The sequence below is a fragment of the Antechinus flavipes genome, chromosome 2, assembly GCF_016432865.1.
Source record: "Antechinus flavipes isolate AdamAnt ecotype Samford, QLD, Australia chromosome 2, AdamAnt_v2, whole genome shotgun sequence".
NCBI classification, from domain to species: Eukaryota; Metazoa; Chordata; class Mammalia; order Dasyuromorphia; family Dasyuridae; genus Antechinus; species Antechinus flavipes.
Genome location: NC_067399.1, coordinates 621506088 through 621522962, shown reverse-complemented (window position 1 = coordinate 621522962; position 16875 = coordinate 621506088). Strand labels below are relative to the sequence as shown.

The 16875-nt window shown below is 35.1% G+C and overlaps 1 protein-coding gene across 3 annotated transcripts; it reads right to left on the bottom strand.

The window, feature by feature from the left end:
* Positions 1–3870: 3870 nt before the first annotated feature.
* SENP8 (SUMO peptidase family member, NEDD8 specific) lies at positions 3871–16582 on the bottom strand. 3 transcript variants are annotated; one of them, XM_051981931.1, is made up of 2 exons: positions 16512–16582; positions 3871–5805 (listed from the first exon to the last, which is right to left on the bottom strand). In XM_051981931.1, the coding sequence occupies exon 2, from the start codon at positions 5767–5769 to the stop codon at positions 5131–5133; it is 639 nt and encodes a 212-aa protein (XP_051837891.1). In that variant the 5' UTR covers positions 5770–5805; positions 16512–16582; the 3' UTR covers positions 3871–5130. The 3 variants fall into 3 exon arrangements, with proteins under 3 accessions (XP_051837891.1, XP_051837888.1, XP_051837889.1); XM_051981928.1 differs by lacking the exon at positions 16512–16582 and adding an exon at positions 16023–16503; XM_051981929.1 differs by lacking the exon at positions 16512–16582 and adding an exon at positions 16348–16503.
* Between the last annotated feature and the right edge of the window lie 293 nt (positions 16583–16875).

The following is a 16875-nucleotide window of genomic DNA, read 5'->3' as shown; positions in this document are numbered from 1 at the left end:
GGTGGTGACCAGATTTTAAAGCTGTCTTTTTTTTTCCACCCCCAGAAACTTATTATCTTACTCACCGACCACAAAGGCTTCCTCAGCCTGCTTGTAGAATTTGAGCCCATCAACCAGAACTGGTATTGATCTGTGGTTTTGCTGGGTTTGCATCCCCTTTTCTTTCCAAAAGCATCTTCAGCCTTTTGGCAGCCCACATGCTGCTGGTAAAGTGGGTGGGGAGGGAATGCAGCAATGTAGCCTGGCCTGCCAATTAAGGGATTTGATTACCAAGATGTCTCTTCTGGGCAGGGCTGCTCCACACTACACACAGCCTAGTCTGAAGGAAGCCGCCTCCACATCAAGCCCTTAGCAAGACATTTTAAGACCAGAATCTCATGACCAGATTCGGTTTCTTTTACTGTGGTTTAACAATAGCTCTTTCTCCAACAAGTATGAAAAGCTTCGTTAGTAATATGGCATTGGTTGTTGTTGTGGTGGTGGTTTTTTTTTTTTTTTTCTTCCTTTTTTCAAGAGGGCTGTTGTGCCTTGGGGCAGTTTGTGAAAGTTTTAGAAGTGAATGATCTGAGAGTCAGAGAAAGATGATTCAGTTTTTTCTTTGTTAAATTGTTTCCATTTTCACTTTTCTGAAAGAGACAGAAACTTGAGCAGATGCTGCCTGTGATTTGGATGCTGTTCAGTTTCTCTCCTATGGGGAAAAGGGTTTTCTCTGTTTACTAGCCACTTGATTTCATTTGTGGCTGACCAGCATATAGTTACATGGGAGTAAAAAGCCCTCGGCTTGCTCCAACTAACACATGGTGATTTAACCGAGCTGCAGTATTGTTATTTTTCTCCAGGATAATGTTGGTTTAATTCTTCCTTACTGTTTACACTAATGGCGTCTATAACCACCCTTGGTACTTTAACATGTTTGCTTTGCCGTGGGTAAATAAATTCCATTTAAAGGCCTCTAGCACTTGACCCTTCTCTAACTGAAGTTCCTTTTTTTTTTTTTTTTTTAAATTAGCCATTTGCACAAATAATCTAGTTCCATTCTTTTCTCAGCTTTACATTATTATCCATTTTCCATATTTTTGATATCTATTTTGTATCTATTTGTAAAACTTATTTGGTAGGTACAATGTAAGCTCCTTGGGACAAGAACGGTTTTGTTTTGGTCTTTGTTGCCCTAGCATCTAATACATTGCCTGATACACTATAGATACTTGAAAAATACTTGAGTTTTTGGTAGTTATACAGTTTCCAAACTTCTTTTAGAAGTTTTTTTTTTATTTTTAAGTTGTTTAAGAAGTTGTTTTATTATTATTATTATTTTTTTAAGTTTCTCACAAGAACCTGTAGCATTTTTTAATATGGGAAATAATTGTTGCAAATATGGCTTCAGTAGCTGGTCATAGAACTTGTTTCTAATTTTTAATGACTTTAATAATTAAAAAAATATACAGATATTGAGACTAAGTTACTTCCAAAGGATTTGAGAGTAGTTCAGATATCCTCTGGACTTAATTGATATATTCTTCAACTTATACTACTCTTTTACTGATACTCTTCTTAATATTTAAAAATAAATGACAGATACTAAAAATGTTGAAATATGCTTTACCTCTTCCATCCCTTGCAGCCTTTCTGTGTTCCTAATGATTTAACCTAGCTTTCAGATAACATAAAACATTTTTTGGGGTGTAGAATCCCTAAAATTATGAGCAGGTGGCACAGTGAATAGTACGCCTGCCCGATAACTTCAAATATGGATTTAGACACTTAGTAGTTGTATGAAATGAACAAAACACTTAACCATGTTTTCCTCAATTTCCCCATCTGTAAAATGAAAGAAGGAAATGGCATACCATTCCTATATTTTGCCAAGAAAAACCCAAATGAAATCACAAAGTATTGGACATAACTGAAAACTACTGAACAACAAATCTAAAAATAAAATGGCTGAAAACAATACTCTGCATAAAATGTGTTATTTTCTATGAGAAGCAGTAAAGCTGGGGGAGTAGGAATTGGAAGTCAGATAAATCTTTTAATAGTATACTATATGTAAATCTGAACATTTTCACTGTTCAGTGAAGTGCTGAAATACTTTAAAAGTAAATAAACCACTGTATATGTAATATGAGTTAACATGATAATCTCAGCAATTGTATAAATTTTATTGAAAACAATGAGAATTAGCACTAATGACCATGTGTGACACGTGGCCAGGTGTTTTTATTTTAGAATAGTAAAAAGAAAATCTACCTGTGCTTATTTATATTTCAACTTCTGTTTAATGCACCTTAGTTTATCTCACTGTGAAAATTCATGATAAAAGGAAATTTCTCTTGTTCAAGTAAACAGTCATTTGATTATTAGCCAGTCTTCTCTTTGGGGTCTAAATTAGATGTACTTCATAGATAAGACTAATGCAGTGCCATGAAAACAGCAAAAGTGCAAAGTGACAATTATAGTCACTGGTATACCCATGGTATACTCATGACTATGTCTGACCCATTTTAATACCCAAATTTTCTAGGACATGAATCATAAGGTTGCAAAGTTCCCGGGGAACTCATTCAGTCTACCTTCCTGCTTCCAATTTTCTTTTTAGGAAAGGGCATTTCATTGCTTCACTCAGCAAATAAATATCCCAATTACTGCAGAAGTCAAAGTTCGACTTTATGCCTAACCAAGATATATTTTCTTCTTGTGTTATCTCCCCTGTGATTTTGGAGCTTGCTAGCTCTGGTTTTCTGAAAAACTGAAGCAGCTATGGGAATAATCACATTAACTCTATATTTATGCAATTATGGCCCTGTTCTTTTTAATAAAATGTGGCTCTTTGGGAGGCACTCAAAAACCAAGTATTATATCCTGCTGTCACCAGACAAGTTGATGAGACTGGGTTTGATTAAAATGTTATTAGAAATAATCTTACCTATTACATCTTGACTCCCCTAATCACTTAAATATGGTATCATACAAAAGTGGTGGTTACCCACTTGCATGAATTATGGGATGTCATAGTTTCTGCTAAAGGATCACAAGGTCACTATCACCCAAGTAACACTAACATTTATATAAATGACATTCTGTTGGAATTTAACAAAAAACACTTGTGACCTCAGTCATACCTTAGATATCTATATATATATATCTATATATATAATCTTAAGGACATCTTGTTCTTTCTTCAGTTTAATTCAACAAATAAATTCATTGCTAGGAAGAGACCAAAAAAAAACCCAAAACGTTCTTAGTGGTATTAATCTTCCAATTAGATACAGTTTAACTGTTCTCAATGACATTTTTCAGCGTAAAAATGCCCTCATCCTATTTGCATCCCCCAAACTTCTAAAAAAGATTGCTCTGGCTCAGCAAGACTCTGCCTCCTCCACAGCCTTGAGAATAGTACTTCTCAAGTCAACAGTAATATCAGTTTTCTAATCTTTATCTAGAAACCACAACTGTAACATATCCCTAGCCTTTGACTTTTTGGTACCAATACTCCCTCTTATTCTTGTGAGCTTTTTTCTTGTCTTCTCACTCCTTTTCACCTCTCACCCCATCCTTGTGGCCCACCCCCCATTTTTACCTCCATTCACCTGGCTGCTGAATGAGAACAGTGGCCCAAACTGTTTTAAGGTGTAGTTCAGTATGAACTCCCTCTTTGGTTAAAAGAAACTTTGTTCCTCTCTTAACATTCAGTTTGTGGTCAAGTTATTTTGGATGATGGGGGCTGGAGTACACAGCTTTGGAAATGATAAGAACAGGTTCCACAGTGAAAGCTTAACTGTTTTATGAACCATATGTTACTCTAGAGTCATGCATATGTATCCTATAGGTTTATGATCTATACACTTTATAAAATACATCAAGGCCTTTGAAAACATTCTGGAAAACACCACCACACACCAGTGACTGGGGTGGAGAGGCATTTCTCTTTATTCTTCGTTCCAGATATTGTTTACATTTTGAGCTAAGGGAATGGTTTAAGGTGGTGATTTTGTCTTTTTTTTTTTTTTTTTTTAAACATTCTAAAAAACAGTATAAGCTTTTGATATAAATACAATAGCAAAATCAGAATGAATCAAATCTCTTCTCCCAGAATAGGGAGAGGGAGGAGAGGAAAAAGGGGAATATATCATTATCACAAAGAGGACAAAAATATTTCTTTACAACAAACCAAGATGGTGCCAAATAGAATTTTGCATGTAGTTGTTTAATCTTTATAATATTTAAATGAATTATTAAAAAAGATGAATTATTAACAATGAGCTTTATAATTGTAGTTTCAATTAGGGGATTGTGTGAATAGTAACAAAAGTTGAGGCTAGGGAAAACTTCTGACGTTACACAGTGGCAGCCAGCCTCTACAATGCCAATATATATGAAATCGAAGCAAACCAGAGTAATCTGTTTAGTACAAAATTATTCAATATTTCTTTTTTTTTTCTTGCACTTTAGGAATTAGACAGAATGGGTCAGTGAATAAATTTCATCTTTCTCAATGATTTGCAGGGAAAGATTTCTTGTGGTGAATAGCAAATATTTAGAAATAAACAACCCCAAATAAAACTGATCCTGTTATTTTAGAGCTTGACTAAGGTTTTATCGTTATCAGCTTCCATTTCCTTGGTCATTCTGTATGTAGGGGGGTTATAAGGGACTGTGATTTTTTGAGTGTGTGATGTTCCATTTCTGCTATTTTAGTGAATGCTTCCTCATTATCATAGCTCTTAATTTTTCTAGATTGTGAAAAAGTTTTTTTTTAATTTGGCATAGACCAATTATACATACAACTAATGTATTTCAATATCAGATGGATGGTTAAATGTAATTAATTGCAAAATAAAAGTTTTGGTGCAAAGACTACTAACCAAAGTTTGAAAGTGACTGATTTGGAGGTATTGGTACATGTAGTTTCATAGGCTACATTATCCTGAAGTTATGGTTAAAGTATGGCCTTTCATTGTGACAATGCCTGAGAATTAAATATATTTTTTAAAGGAGGGTACATACAGCCTTGACATTGAGCATTTTCCTCTACCTTGCGTGCAGAATCAGAGATTTAGAGAATAGAAAGAAAAATGAGAAAATGTTGAAATTCAAGAAAAGATGAAGATAATTATTCAGAACAAATCATTTTCTTGCAAGTTTGGAGATGAGATCTTTCCACTCTGCCCTCTTCCTTGTGATATACATAGGTGTGATATGCTGCAGCCGTGGTTCTGGCTGTCCTTTAAAAAAGCTCTGACACAAGGCCTCTGTGTTACAGATTACATACATTCCACAGTCATAGCTGTTTTGTTGAGCAGGGGCTTTCTCTTCCACAAATGCCACTTTGTCCCCTCTTTTTCCCAAAAAGGCCTCCATTTTCCCTGCTACCTGTCTTGCATGGACAGAGTTGCTCCTGCTATGTGAATCATAATGGGAAAATCTATTTTTGTCTTGAAGATAAACCAACAAACTCCAATGAGTTCCCCCAGCTGCTTGATTGGAGTTATTATTGATGGGTAAGAATATAACTCTCTTGTGGGACAAGTCAAGAGGCTGAAGGAATAGGGTGATCTCCTCTGGATTGGTGGTACACTTGATGAATTGAGTAACTTCTGGGCTGATGAAACACACTTGGTCTGAGCAGTCATGGAACTGGTCACTAGCAAAGTACTCAAAAGCAAATCCAATAATATGATCATTAAGCCAGCTGGGAGGATCCAATAGTGAGACATCTGATTCCCGTAGTAAACTGTCCATGTAACTCAAAACAACAGGGTCCATTCTGCACAGAGACCAACTGGAAACAAACGCCAAGAGCTGAAGCAAAGGGTAGAAGATAACATTTACTGATGTATATCTTGTATAAATACTTTTGAGAAAACTAAATCATATTTGTACGAAGTGTGGAAGAACAATAGGTGAGATCAAACGACCTATCTTATATATTTTTTTAAATTTAAATTTTATTTTATTTAATAATAACTTTATATTGACAGAATCCATGCCAGGGTAATTTTTTACATTATCCCTTGCACTTGCTTATGTTTTGATTTTTCCCCTCCCTCCTTCCACCCCCTCCCCAAGATGGCAAGCAGTCCTATATATGTTAGATATGTTGCAGTATATCCTAGATACAATACATATTTGCAGAACCGAACAGTTCTCCTGTTGCACAGGGAGAATTGGATTCAGAAGGTAAAAATAACAAACGACCTATATTATAGCTCTTATTCAAAACATCTTATTCAGGGGTTTTGTGCCCAGATTTTTTATCAATGAAAAAAAAAATCAAATTTGTACCACCATATGTTGCCTTCCCCAAAATTCACTAGGTTGTGAGACTTCAATGACATAGTTTATATAGATATATTAATTCTATTTGCTACATAAATGTTGGTTATTATTACTCTATTCCTATTTTGTGAATGGGAAAATTGACAATTAGTAAGCAGGATAATTAAAACTAGAACTCGGGTCTTTTGAGTCAGTGCAGGGCTCTGTTGACTACTGTCATATTCACAGCTGACATTTTTATGACATTATAGTGCACATTCTGAAGTATTATAAAAACTTCCAGAAGATAACATTCTAGAAGGGTCCTTTCTCTTCTATGATAAAGGAAGTTTGTTTATTCATTCAGGAATTCCCAATTCCAATGAAATCATGAGTCTAGTCCTTGTCCTATAAAATTTAAAAAATTTCCAAAATAACCCCAGGAAGGAGCTACAGATATTGTTGCCCCCTTTTGTTTTAAAAGATGAGAAAAAATAATGTCCTGTTGAATAAAGAGCTGATATTCACAAATCTCATATAAAGGTGGGACTCAGTGCCTAAGTCCAAGTGTGTTATTTTCTCTCTAAAAAATATTTGTTTAAATAGAAATTGTTTTTAGTCTGCTAAGATGGTAATAGGCTTAATTCTTCCTCAAAGGGCTGTTGTGAAGAAAGTGCTTTATAAACCTTAAAGAACTATTGCATACCAAAGATTTATTTGTATTTAAATGTTAGATAAGATGCCTCAGCAAATAAGGAAACACTTTTTAATAATGCAACCAGAAAATTTTAGTAAGAATATAAGTTTTACTTTGTCTCAAAAGAAAAAAAAAAGGTGAAAAGTAAGCACAGCCTCCTTTTCTGCTTTTGGGGTGGGAGTAGAAATTGATCATTTGGGGGATTGTAATAAAGTTGATTATCTCCTGATCTAGTTCCTTGGAAATGTTTGCATTGAGTTAGGGAGCAAATTTGTTCCAGTATTGTATCTTTGGCACTAGGTGCTAGAGGGGTGCTTACTCCAAAAGGAACTGTTTGTTCTTTCCCCACGTAAGATGCCATTATAGAAAACATCAATATGTTATCAATGTACACAAATCAGGCAGTTCTGAATAGTACTGGATTTACAGTATCTTATGTTCTCTCCAGATAAATAAATCCAATAAATTCTTAATGTTTTAATAGAAAATTCCTTTGCGTCAAAGCTTAATAAAAGAATGAACCACATTATTTGTAATGATATATATATATATATATATTTTAACTTCATATACTAGTGAAGCTATTACAAAGCACAAAATAGTCAAAGATTAAATGTGATTTTTAAAAGGCTAACAATTTGATGCAAGGTGTCTTGATTACTTGTTAACTTAAGAATTTAAAAAAGCACTGGAGTAAGGAACTAGACATTAACAAGTTGCATGGTAAGTCATTTAACTTTTCTATGTCTGAGTTTCCTCAATTGATAAATGGCAGAACTGTAGTGGAGGATTCTGAAGACTTTTCTGGCTTGAAAATTCTGTTGAGTCTAAGTCTAAAACTTTCATGTAATTCTTGCATTGTAGGTACTTAATAATTGTTGAAAAAAAGAATTAATGTTTAAGAAGTGGTGGTTAGCTGTTACTTGAGGAAATATTTCCTACTGTAGTTTGTTAAATGATTTTCAGACCTAGTTAGCATGCTGTGTTTTATTGTTCAGTTATTTTTCAGTCATGTCTGACTCTTTATGACCTTATTTGGGGTTTTCTTGACAAAGATATGGGGGTAATTTGTCATTTCCTTCTCCAGCTCATTTTACAGATGAGGAAATTGAGGCAAACAAGGTTAAATGACTTGTCCAGGGTCACACAGCTAGGGTCTGAGGTTCAGATTTGAATTTAGGAAGATGTGTCTTCTTGACTCCAGACCCAGCATTATGCATTGTACCTGCTCAACTATGTCATTTAAATAGTAACTACTGAGCAGAGAAAAAAATCTTTAAAGTTGTTTAAAAGTTGACATGCAATATTAATATTTTTAAATCAAATGACACCTATATTTAAGACATCTGATTACTCTTGATATTTTATACATTACAAAACATTAAATAGTGATTAAATATCAGAATCACTCATTCTATAGAACTGCTTCTTGTAATATAGTTTAAAATCATATTATAATAAGGATGTTACAAGTAAATCAGAGCAAAGGAGTAGAATCTATTGATATTAAGTATTAACAATAGCATTTACAGTGAAATATACTCTATAGCATATATGGTTTCATCCCTGGAAAATGTGCATGTGGTTGTCAGAAGATGAAAACGCTAATATTGTTTGCTTTAGTAACAAAGCCTCATTAAGGAAGTCCAGACTTTTGACTCATTTCTTTTAAAATGTATAAAATATATAAAATTTATTTACATAAATATGTAACAATCTTTCATGTGTAGATCCATGTATATACATACACACATATACAGACATTTAAAAAAGAATGAGTCAAAAGTCTAGACTTAAATATCATGAGACTTTATTAAAGCAAACAATAAATTTATATAATCATTTAAAATAAAATATATAAATCAGTTAATAACAGCATCTCATAGCTACATATACATAATGCAGAAGATAGTTACTGATCTTTATACATTCATATATATTTTATATTACATAATGTTCTTTAAGTCATCTTATATTTACATACACATCTATAAAACAATCTCATTTTGATGTTATCATACAAAATTAAGTTTTTACATCTTTAAATTGAAGATAATATCCATAATTTTAGTTCCCAGAGGTTGATACATTATTCATCTCATGAGATTGCAAAGGAATTCAAATGGTAATCAATATAAAGTATAACCTTAAAATATTCTATAAATGAATTACAAGGAACTTTCTAACAATTATTTAGCTTACCCAAAATGCACCGAATACCAGAGATAGAAGAAACTCTAAAAAAAATCATATAAGGATTTGTTTTAAGACATCATAAAAAAAGCAGTAGCTCTGCTACACAGAATAAGTGCCTAAGAGTTCTTATTTTTCAAATATACTCTTTGTTGTACTATGTAGGGTTTAAATGTTAATTGCTCAGAAATATCTCAACTGCAACTGATGGTCACTGTAACATGACACTCTAATTGCCAGTAAAATGATTCCCTAAATTTAATCAAGGCATAAGTGCCAGTTGTGTATTAGTGGTCAAGTCACTTATTGAAGTTAATGACAATTTCATCTATGTAATGATCAGATCTGAAGTATAATCCAGCAAAATCAAGTGAAGAATTTTAACAAAATTTCACTTTTTGAATCAACCATGGAATTTTTGTTAGGCAGTATTTTGAAATCAACTAGCCCAAATTCCCACCTAACATATGAATGTTTGCTAAATGGTCATCCAGTCTCTGGGCTTGAAATTTCAGAAACGATACCTTCTCTGTTTTGATATGCAGCCCACTTCTCTAGTTAAGATCCCATCTGGAGTGTAAAATTCAGTTCTGGCTGCCACATTTTATGAACACTAATAAGCGGGAGAGTGTGCAGTGCAGAGTGAGTAGGATGGGATGGGCCATGAATACAACATATCCTATAAAAATCATTTGAAGGAGTTGGAGCTGTTTAGCCTAAGAAAAGAAGGCTTAGGGTTTTAGGGGTAGAGTGGGGAAGAGTGGGTATGACAGATATTTTCAAGAATACGAGGGGTTATGATATAGAAAAAAGATTAGTCTCTATATTGGGGAAAATTTCTAATTAGAAGAGCAATGCAAAAGTGAAGCAGGCTGCCTCTGAAAGTTGTAATTTCCTCCTCACTGGAACCTTCCAACCAAAACTTAAAAAAAGAGTTTACTTGATATCCAATGTTGAGCTAAGCACTAGGGAGACAAAAACAAAAGTGAAGTCAATGCTTGCCCTCAAAAAGCACACATTCTAATGGAAATTCTGAGAAGAGGATTTATTGTGATAGAATTGAATAAACTTAGAATAGTAGCTGTTTTCTAGAGCTTCTTCTCTGAGATTCTGTGCATTTTAGAAATTTGTTGGAAAGTTCTGAACTCATTTAGAGAATATTTTATGGTTATGCTTTAAATTGATTACCATTTGATTTCCTCAGCAATCTCATGAGAGGAATAATGTATCAACTTCTGGTAACTAAAATTATGGATATTATCTTCAACTTAAAAGATGTGGAAACTGAAGCTCAGAGTTTAAGTGAGTTGCCTGAGGTACTACAGCTGGAATCCAGGCCTTCTGATGCCTAGTACTCTTTCCATTACACAATTCAGATTCCCCATAACAGCCTCCACCCAGCAATGGTCCTAATATTGTTCTCTGGTGAAACAGTAAATTTAATCTCTTTTCCATATGACAGCCTTTCAAATAACAATAGATGAAAAATATTTTAAAAAGATAACATATGCAGAGCTGCTGAGAATTTAAACATCAACGGGGCCTACTAAAGACAGCTGGTGGAATATCGTCAGATTCAATGTGTTTGCATCTGTAGTGCCTGATCCATAATTGGCACTGAAAAATTGAATTTATTAAATGACATACAAATTTCATCTTTTCCTAAGCCCCATGCCATTTCAGATTCATTATTACATTACTGTGTTCCTCCATGTAGAAAACCAAACTCCAAATCAAGCTAACAATCATTAAGTCTCTTGAATTGGTACTAAAAACTTTTTTTAAAGGCCTTATTGCAATATATTTTATCCTAATTTTTATGTCAGCTAGTTTCTCTTAAGCATTCCCTCCTCTGATTAGCAGATTATTTAATCTCCATAGATTTAAATTTTACTGACATATCATTTTTAAAATTACTTCCAATTTCCAAAAAACTAAATATTTGATTACAATTAAAATATGACATAGGGTTGATATCATAAGTGATTTTCCAATGAACCAATTAAATTTCTTTTCACCCAAGATATTTTTTCATCAAAATTCAGCAGCAGCCTTGGTAAAACAAAAGTCTCCAAAGCAAAAAACCTGAAATGATCTCAATAAGCCAGCCAAGTAAAGAATGGCTACCACAAAAATCAAAGCAATAGTATACAAAGAACTATACAGAAAAAACCTGTTTCTGTGAACCTAAGCTGAGGAATTTCTGTTTAAAAAAAGTTATTTTATAGCTCAATATTAGTTTCGAGATTAAGGCAGATTTTTGTCTGCAATGTTGCTAAAATGAAAATTAAAAATGTCATAAAATAAATGTAATAAAACTCAAAATTCAAAAGTATAATTTTTCAATAAGTTTTCAAGTTATGTCTGTGAAGTTGCTCATGTGGTTTGGTGACTTAGAAAGTTAATGTGAAACTCTGCTGTAATAATATAGCATTGTTCTCATGGAATAACTCTATTTCTGTAGATTGGTCTAAAATTGGGTGAAAATTTGAAGGTCAAAAAGATAGCATCCTCTCCCTTTTTAATTATTAATGATCAATTGTTGGTGACAGTGATAGGCACTATAGAAATACACTGATGAGTGAATTTTGACAAAAAAGCAATTCTAGCATGTCTCTTAAAATGCTAATTTAAATTTTGTTAACTAGTTTATAGCTTGATATTTACATGACAGCACAAATAGAAATACTTTCAAAAAAGAAATTCAAACAATTTTAAGAAATTGACTATTTTCAATGTTAACCCTACAATCCAGAAGCCTTTTTTAAAAATTGCATTTGAAAAGGTCATTTAAATTTATCTACACAAGATATGAATGAAATAATGTGAATTAGATTTTCATACTATGTCCCAAAAATGCATCACACATGAGAATCTTTTGTGATCTAGCAAATATGAATTCATAAACATCAACATCCACACGATGACAAAATACCACTATTTTACAAGTGAAGAAATTCAACTATCAGTTTTTAAAAGAATTTTGATGCTATGCCTGACAAATTTTTACAAAACCTGGCAGTGGAAGATGGACACTTATTTCCTTCCATTACTTAAAAATGTCTTATTTAAGAGGAGAGAGGTGAAGACAACCTCTTGAGAGTCTCCTTAGTCCCAAAGTTCTAAGATTCCTTTTTTAAAAAATCTAGACATATTTATCAATGGCAAGGAGGTAAAGCAAAAGTACTGAAAGATAACTGTTCCCAGTCTTCCTTCAACTATTCAAAATATAATCAAATTATATATTTTTCTTTTATATTAGAAGGAATCTCAATTCGGAGTAAATATTAAACAATTTTCTTTTAGATGTCCATGATTAATTATACTTTTCTATCACAGAATTGTCCTTTGTTTGGAAAACTTCCTATACTGTACTTATATGATAATGAATTAAAACTTTATTAGTCTAAACAAATTAGGAAGAAGACTAATTTGAACTAGTAAAAAGTCTGGCTAGCAATCCCATTTTAAGGATATTGAAGGTGCAGTAGAAACAGATGGGATTTAGAGTCAGAAGATTGGGCTTGACTGCCTGCATTGCTATTTACTACCTATAACTTAAAACTTCTCTGGGCCTTAGTTTCTTCATCTTTTAAGATGGGAGTTTACTGGGCTAAATGATCTTTGATGGTACTCTCAGCACCAAATCCAGAGAGACTAATAAAAACCGAGGTTCAAAGAAGTTGGTCCATAGTCATGTAGCTAGAAAGTGTCCTAGTTAAAGAGTTCAAACTATGGCTCCTAAGTCTGGCATTGTCTATATTTTGTAAAAACATGAAAATAATTTTTTTTTCTAGAACCTACTTTAGCAAACCAAAAGCTAACACAGTATGGTCCAATAGAAGGCTCAGATTTAATGAATAACTCATTTATATTTATCGTTGTTTGGTATGCAAATTGTACTTGAAAAAACCTTGAAAACAGTTTTTAAAAAGGTTAAACATTTTCCTCTTAAAGTTAATTTATGTTCTGCAAATTCTTTTATAGCATAAGACATATTTTTCCTGTCCTCAAGTTATTTAATTATTGGGTTCCAAATTAATTAGATTTTTAAAAAATTTATTAAAAGTAGTTATAAGTTTGGTCTATGAAAAATGAACTTTTCCTTTCATAAATGTTTTTAGCCTTTTAAAAAAGTCTTCTGAATAACTGTGTTAAATAAAGCACATATAATGGACATTCTCCTGTAGTAGTAGACCAAGGTCGTTAATATAAACTGGTTAGCTAAGCAATGTTATTTTTATTTTCTCATTAACTTCAATGTAGACTTATGGGAAAAGTCATCAAATTCAGGTTTTGAAAAAGTAAAAACCTATAATAATCTCATGAATATATTTATTCATTGGTCATCAGGTAATACCAAGATTAGGGTCAAAACTGCCCTCTCAATACTCAAATATTAAAAAGGCAAACGTTTTTACAGGCATTGAGATGATAACACATTTTAATAAAGGAAAACATACAAAGTTAATTTCTTTCAGAAAGGTTTTCTCTAATGTGTAAGATTTTTTAAAAAGCTTTCCAATGACCAAATGTTATCTTTTCTTTATAAATAGAAAATATCAGAAAAAGTTTAATTCATATAAACACATTCAGCTACTGAATAAAGACTTTCCTATTTTGAAACTACTTTGGTCTTTAACAAATTTTTTGAGCAACAATAACATGGCATACAAAATAGGCACCTGGAACACAGACAGTGAACTCTCTTTAGAAACAGGAGATTTGTGGTACTATGGTATTCAAAACACAATTTGATGATTACTACATTTTAAGTGGACAGAGTGAATAAAAGCCTTGAATTAAAAAAAACAAACACTAGATTTGTCAAAACATTTTATGCATGACAATTTTTTAAATGTTAAAAGTTTGGATTGAAATGCAAACTGTTTAAATAGTTTTGAGTTAAGACATTTTAATAATATCCTTCTCATCTTAGAATATCTTTTATTAATAAGTTTAAACAGCTATAGCTCATTTTAGGACAACAGATTTACAGTTGGAAGGAGCTTCTATGAATATTTTGCTCTATAGTTCTCAATTTACCATACTAGTGTCAACAGTTCTGAACAGTTGGCTCTGACATGGATATGGCAAGTTCTTGGGGGAAGGGGGGTGAGGCGGGAGTGCTACAATCTGCAAATTCATTGGTGTGGAAACTCCTGTGTTAATCATCAACTTCATAATTTATAAATTTAGTTATCTGGGGGCAACTAGAGGTGAGGAGATCTGACCCAGGACCCAGTTCACAGTACTCCAATGTGTCAAAATAAGAATTTGAAGCTAGGTTTTCCAGCCTCCAGGATTCACTATCCATAAAATTATCTTCTTAAGATAACTAATATGGATAAACCATTCAACAAATAGCTTTGAAAAGTAGATTTCATATTCATATTCAGGAAATTACCCAGATTTTTAAAAACATTAGTTTCTTCTCATTGTATACAAATAATCTTGGAATTAAAAAAGTAACAGTTTCTTTTCCCCTTCCCGGGCTGTCTAAATAAGCTTTCCAACTCAACATTCCAGCAATATCTACTATGTTCATCTGCGAAGCAAAAGAGTTTTAAAATCTTTTATACAGAAATTCACATCTCAAATTTAAATATATAGGTATGGGTCTTGGATTTCTAGCTTGTTAAAAGTTGGAAGGTACTTTAAGAATTCTTTTAATCTAGCTCAACTTTATTCAAACAAAATGATCAGGAATAACACGTTTTACTTAATTATATCAATTCTTTATACGTTTATATCCATCATTTAGTATGGCATTTACACATACTATCTTGGATTCATAGTTGTTATATGTTTCTCATTTCTGGGAATATAAAACTGCTAGAGGACGGGTCCAAAGCAATAATATTTAGGTAGCATTTTATGACAGTCAAGTAGATACTGTGTATATTCCCATCCTCGATTTACACAAGGGGTTTAGTTACAGTCCCGATCCAATCTGTCCCAAGCTCTTTCCACTAAATTACACAGCCTATGGAGATTGGGTTTAGCCCAAAGCCCATTGGATTAGGAGTCTGATGAGTAGGGTTCTAGGCCGTCCTGCCACTTGCTATGTGACCCTGGTCAAATTAGACTCTATAGCTTGTTTCCTCATTTATAAAATGGGAACACTTGCCTTGACTATTTCTGTGAAGATCAACTGAGGACGCCTGTGAAAGTATACGGTAACTGCCCAATAGTTCAAGAATGTAAGGTAATAATATCAGCTGATTAAAATAATTATATGTTTGTTGAAGAAAAATATCTAAAATAGGGGGCTTGTGGCTTACCACATAATATGACATAAATTAATTTTTTTTAAAACTTCAAAGCCTTCTCCCAAATTGGGGGTGGATGACAGGAAGCTAACAACAGTAGAGATAATAGGTTGAACTCGTTTAATGAGGAACCTAAGGCAGGATTCCCTGCCCCCCTCCTCCCCACAGGTGATTCATGAAAAGGTTAAGCCCTTTCAGACTCACTAAATGGGGGCAGGAGTGGCGAGATGGAGGAGGGGAACAGCTGCTCTTCCTAGGTCTTCAGGTCAAAGCCTGAGAATTCCTAGCAAGGTCTGGGCGGCCTGACAAATATACAAAGTTGCCTTCTGCCGTGGGATACTTGGCGAGATCCAAGGGCTTGGGTGACAGTTTGCCCCACTACGGAGTCCTCCGGGTTCTGGCAGATGCAGCCCTGGGTACCGCCGATGTGGCTTCAGGAAGCTTACAGTAAACAAAGTCCTCAGCTAGGCGTCCCTTTCTAAGGGAGCTGCACGGCTACTGAGGGAGAGAAATCCCAAGAAGCCGCAGCTTTCCCAGGTAAAGGGTTGGGGAAAGGGAGGAGGGAAGAAGGAAGACTCCCTCGGGGGCGGGGAGCTCACCTCTCGGCTCAGGGTCCTTTGCCCACTCATGTGGAGCGGCACGTGTGTGTGCGTGTGTGGAGGGTCCTTGGCTCAAGGAGCGCTTGCCCTTCCCCTTCCTCAGGGTTTGGGGCCCTCTCCCAGCACTGATGCTGTCTCGGGTGACAGACCGCGGGACCCTGGAGACCCTCGGAGTCACGGCCTGGCTTTCCTTTCCAGATTTCAGAAGAGACCGACCGCCGGGGGCGGGGTTATGGGAACAAGCTGCCTCATCCCACCTCCCATTCCATACGAACGACTGACCCTCCGCAGGACCGACTTAAATCGGCTGCTCCCTCCCTCTTACCTGCCTCGGGCTTCACCCCCCGGGACGCGCCTCCGTTTTGGCTCGCGCCAAGCCTTCCCCTTCCCTCCCTCCCCCCCAGCCAGCAGTTAAGGTAGCACCGGCTGCCCGTAAAGCGAGGGCAGCCGTCGCAAACCCAGCTCTGTCTTCCTTTCTACCCGTTCTACCTTTGCGACATCGTGCTTGGAGGGAGAAAGTCAGGCGTCATTAAGAGTTGTAGTAACGGAGCAAAAAAAAAAAAAAAAAAAAAAAAAAAAGGGGGAGGGGGGCGGGGGAAATGGAGGCGAAGAGTGTCCCACGCAAGCGCGCCCTTCAGAGAGGGAGAGAGGGATAGGGCGTGTTGGGGGAGTCTAGGGGACTGACGAAAAGGGGCGTGGGAAGGGTGCGCGTGCCTGTCGCGGAGCCCCAGAGGGAGGGGCCCGAGGAGAAGGGGCGCGCGTGCGCGCGGTGACCGGCTAGCGAGGAGGCGGGGGCGCGGACTGAGCCGAGAGTGGGGGACCGCGTAGAGAAGGCAGCGGGGCGGTTGCCGGC

What these genes read in the sequence shown, in the direction of transcription:
- SENP8 (XM_051981928.1), bottom strand. Translation starts at nt 16,052, where the DNA reads ATGAGTGGGCAAAGGACCCTGAGCCGAGAG. An exon ending in AAAGGACCCTGAGCCGAGAG is followed by an intron (nt 5,806 to 16,022) that starts GTGAGCTCCCCG and finishes CCTTTGCTTCAG; the next exon opens with CTCTTGGCGTTTGTTTCCAG.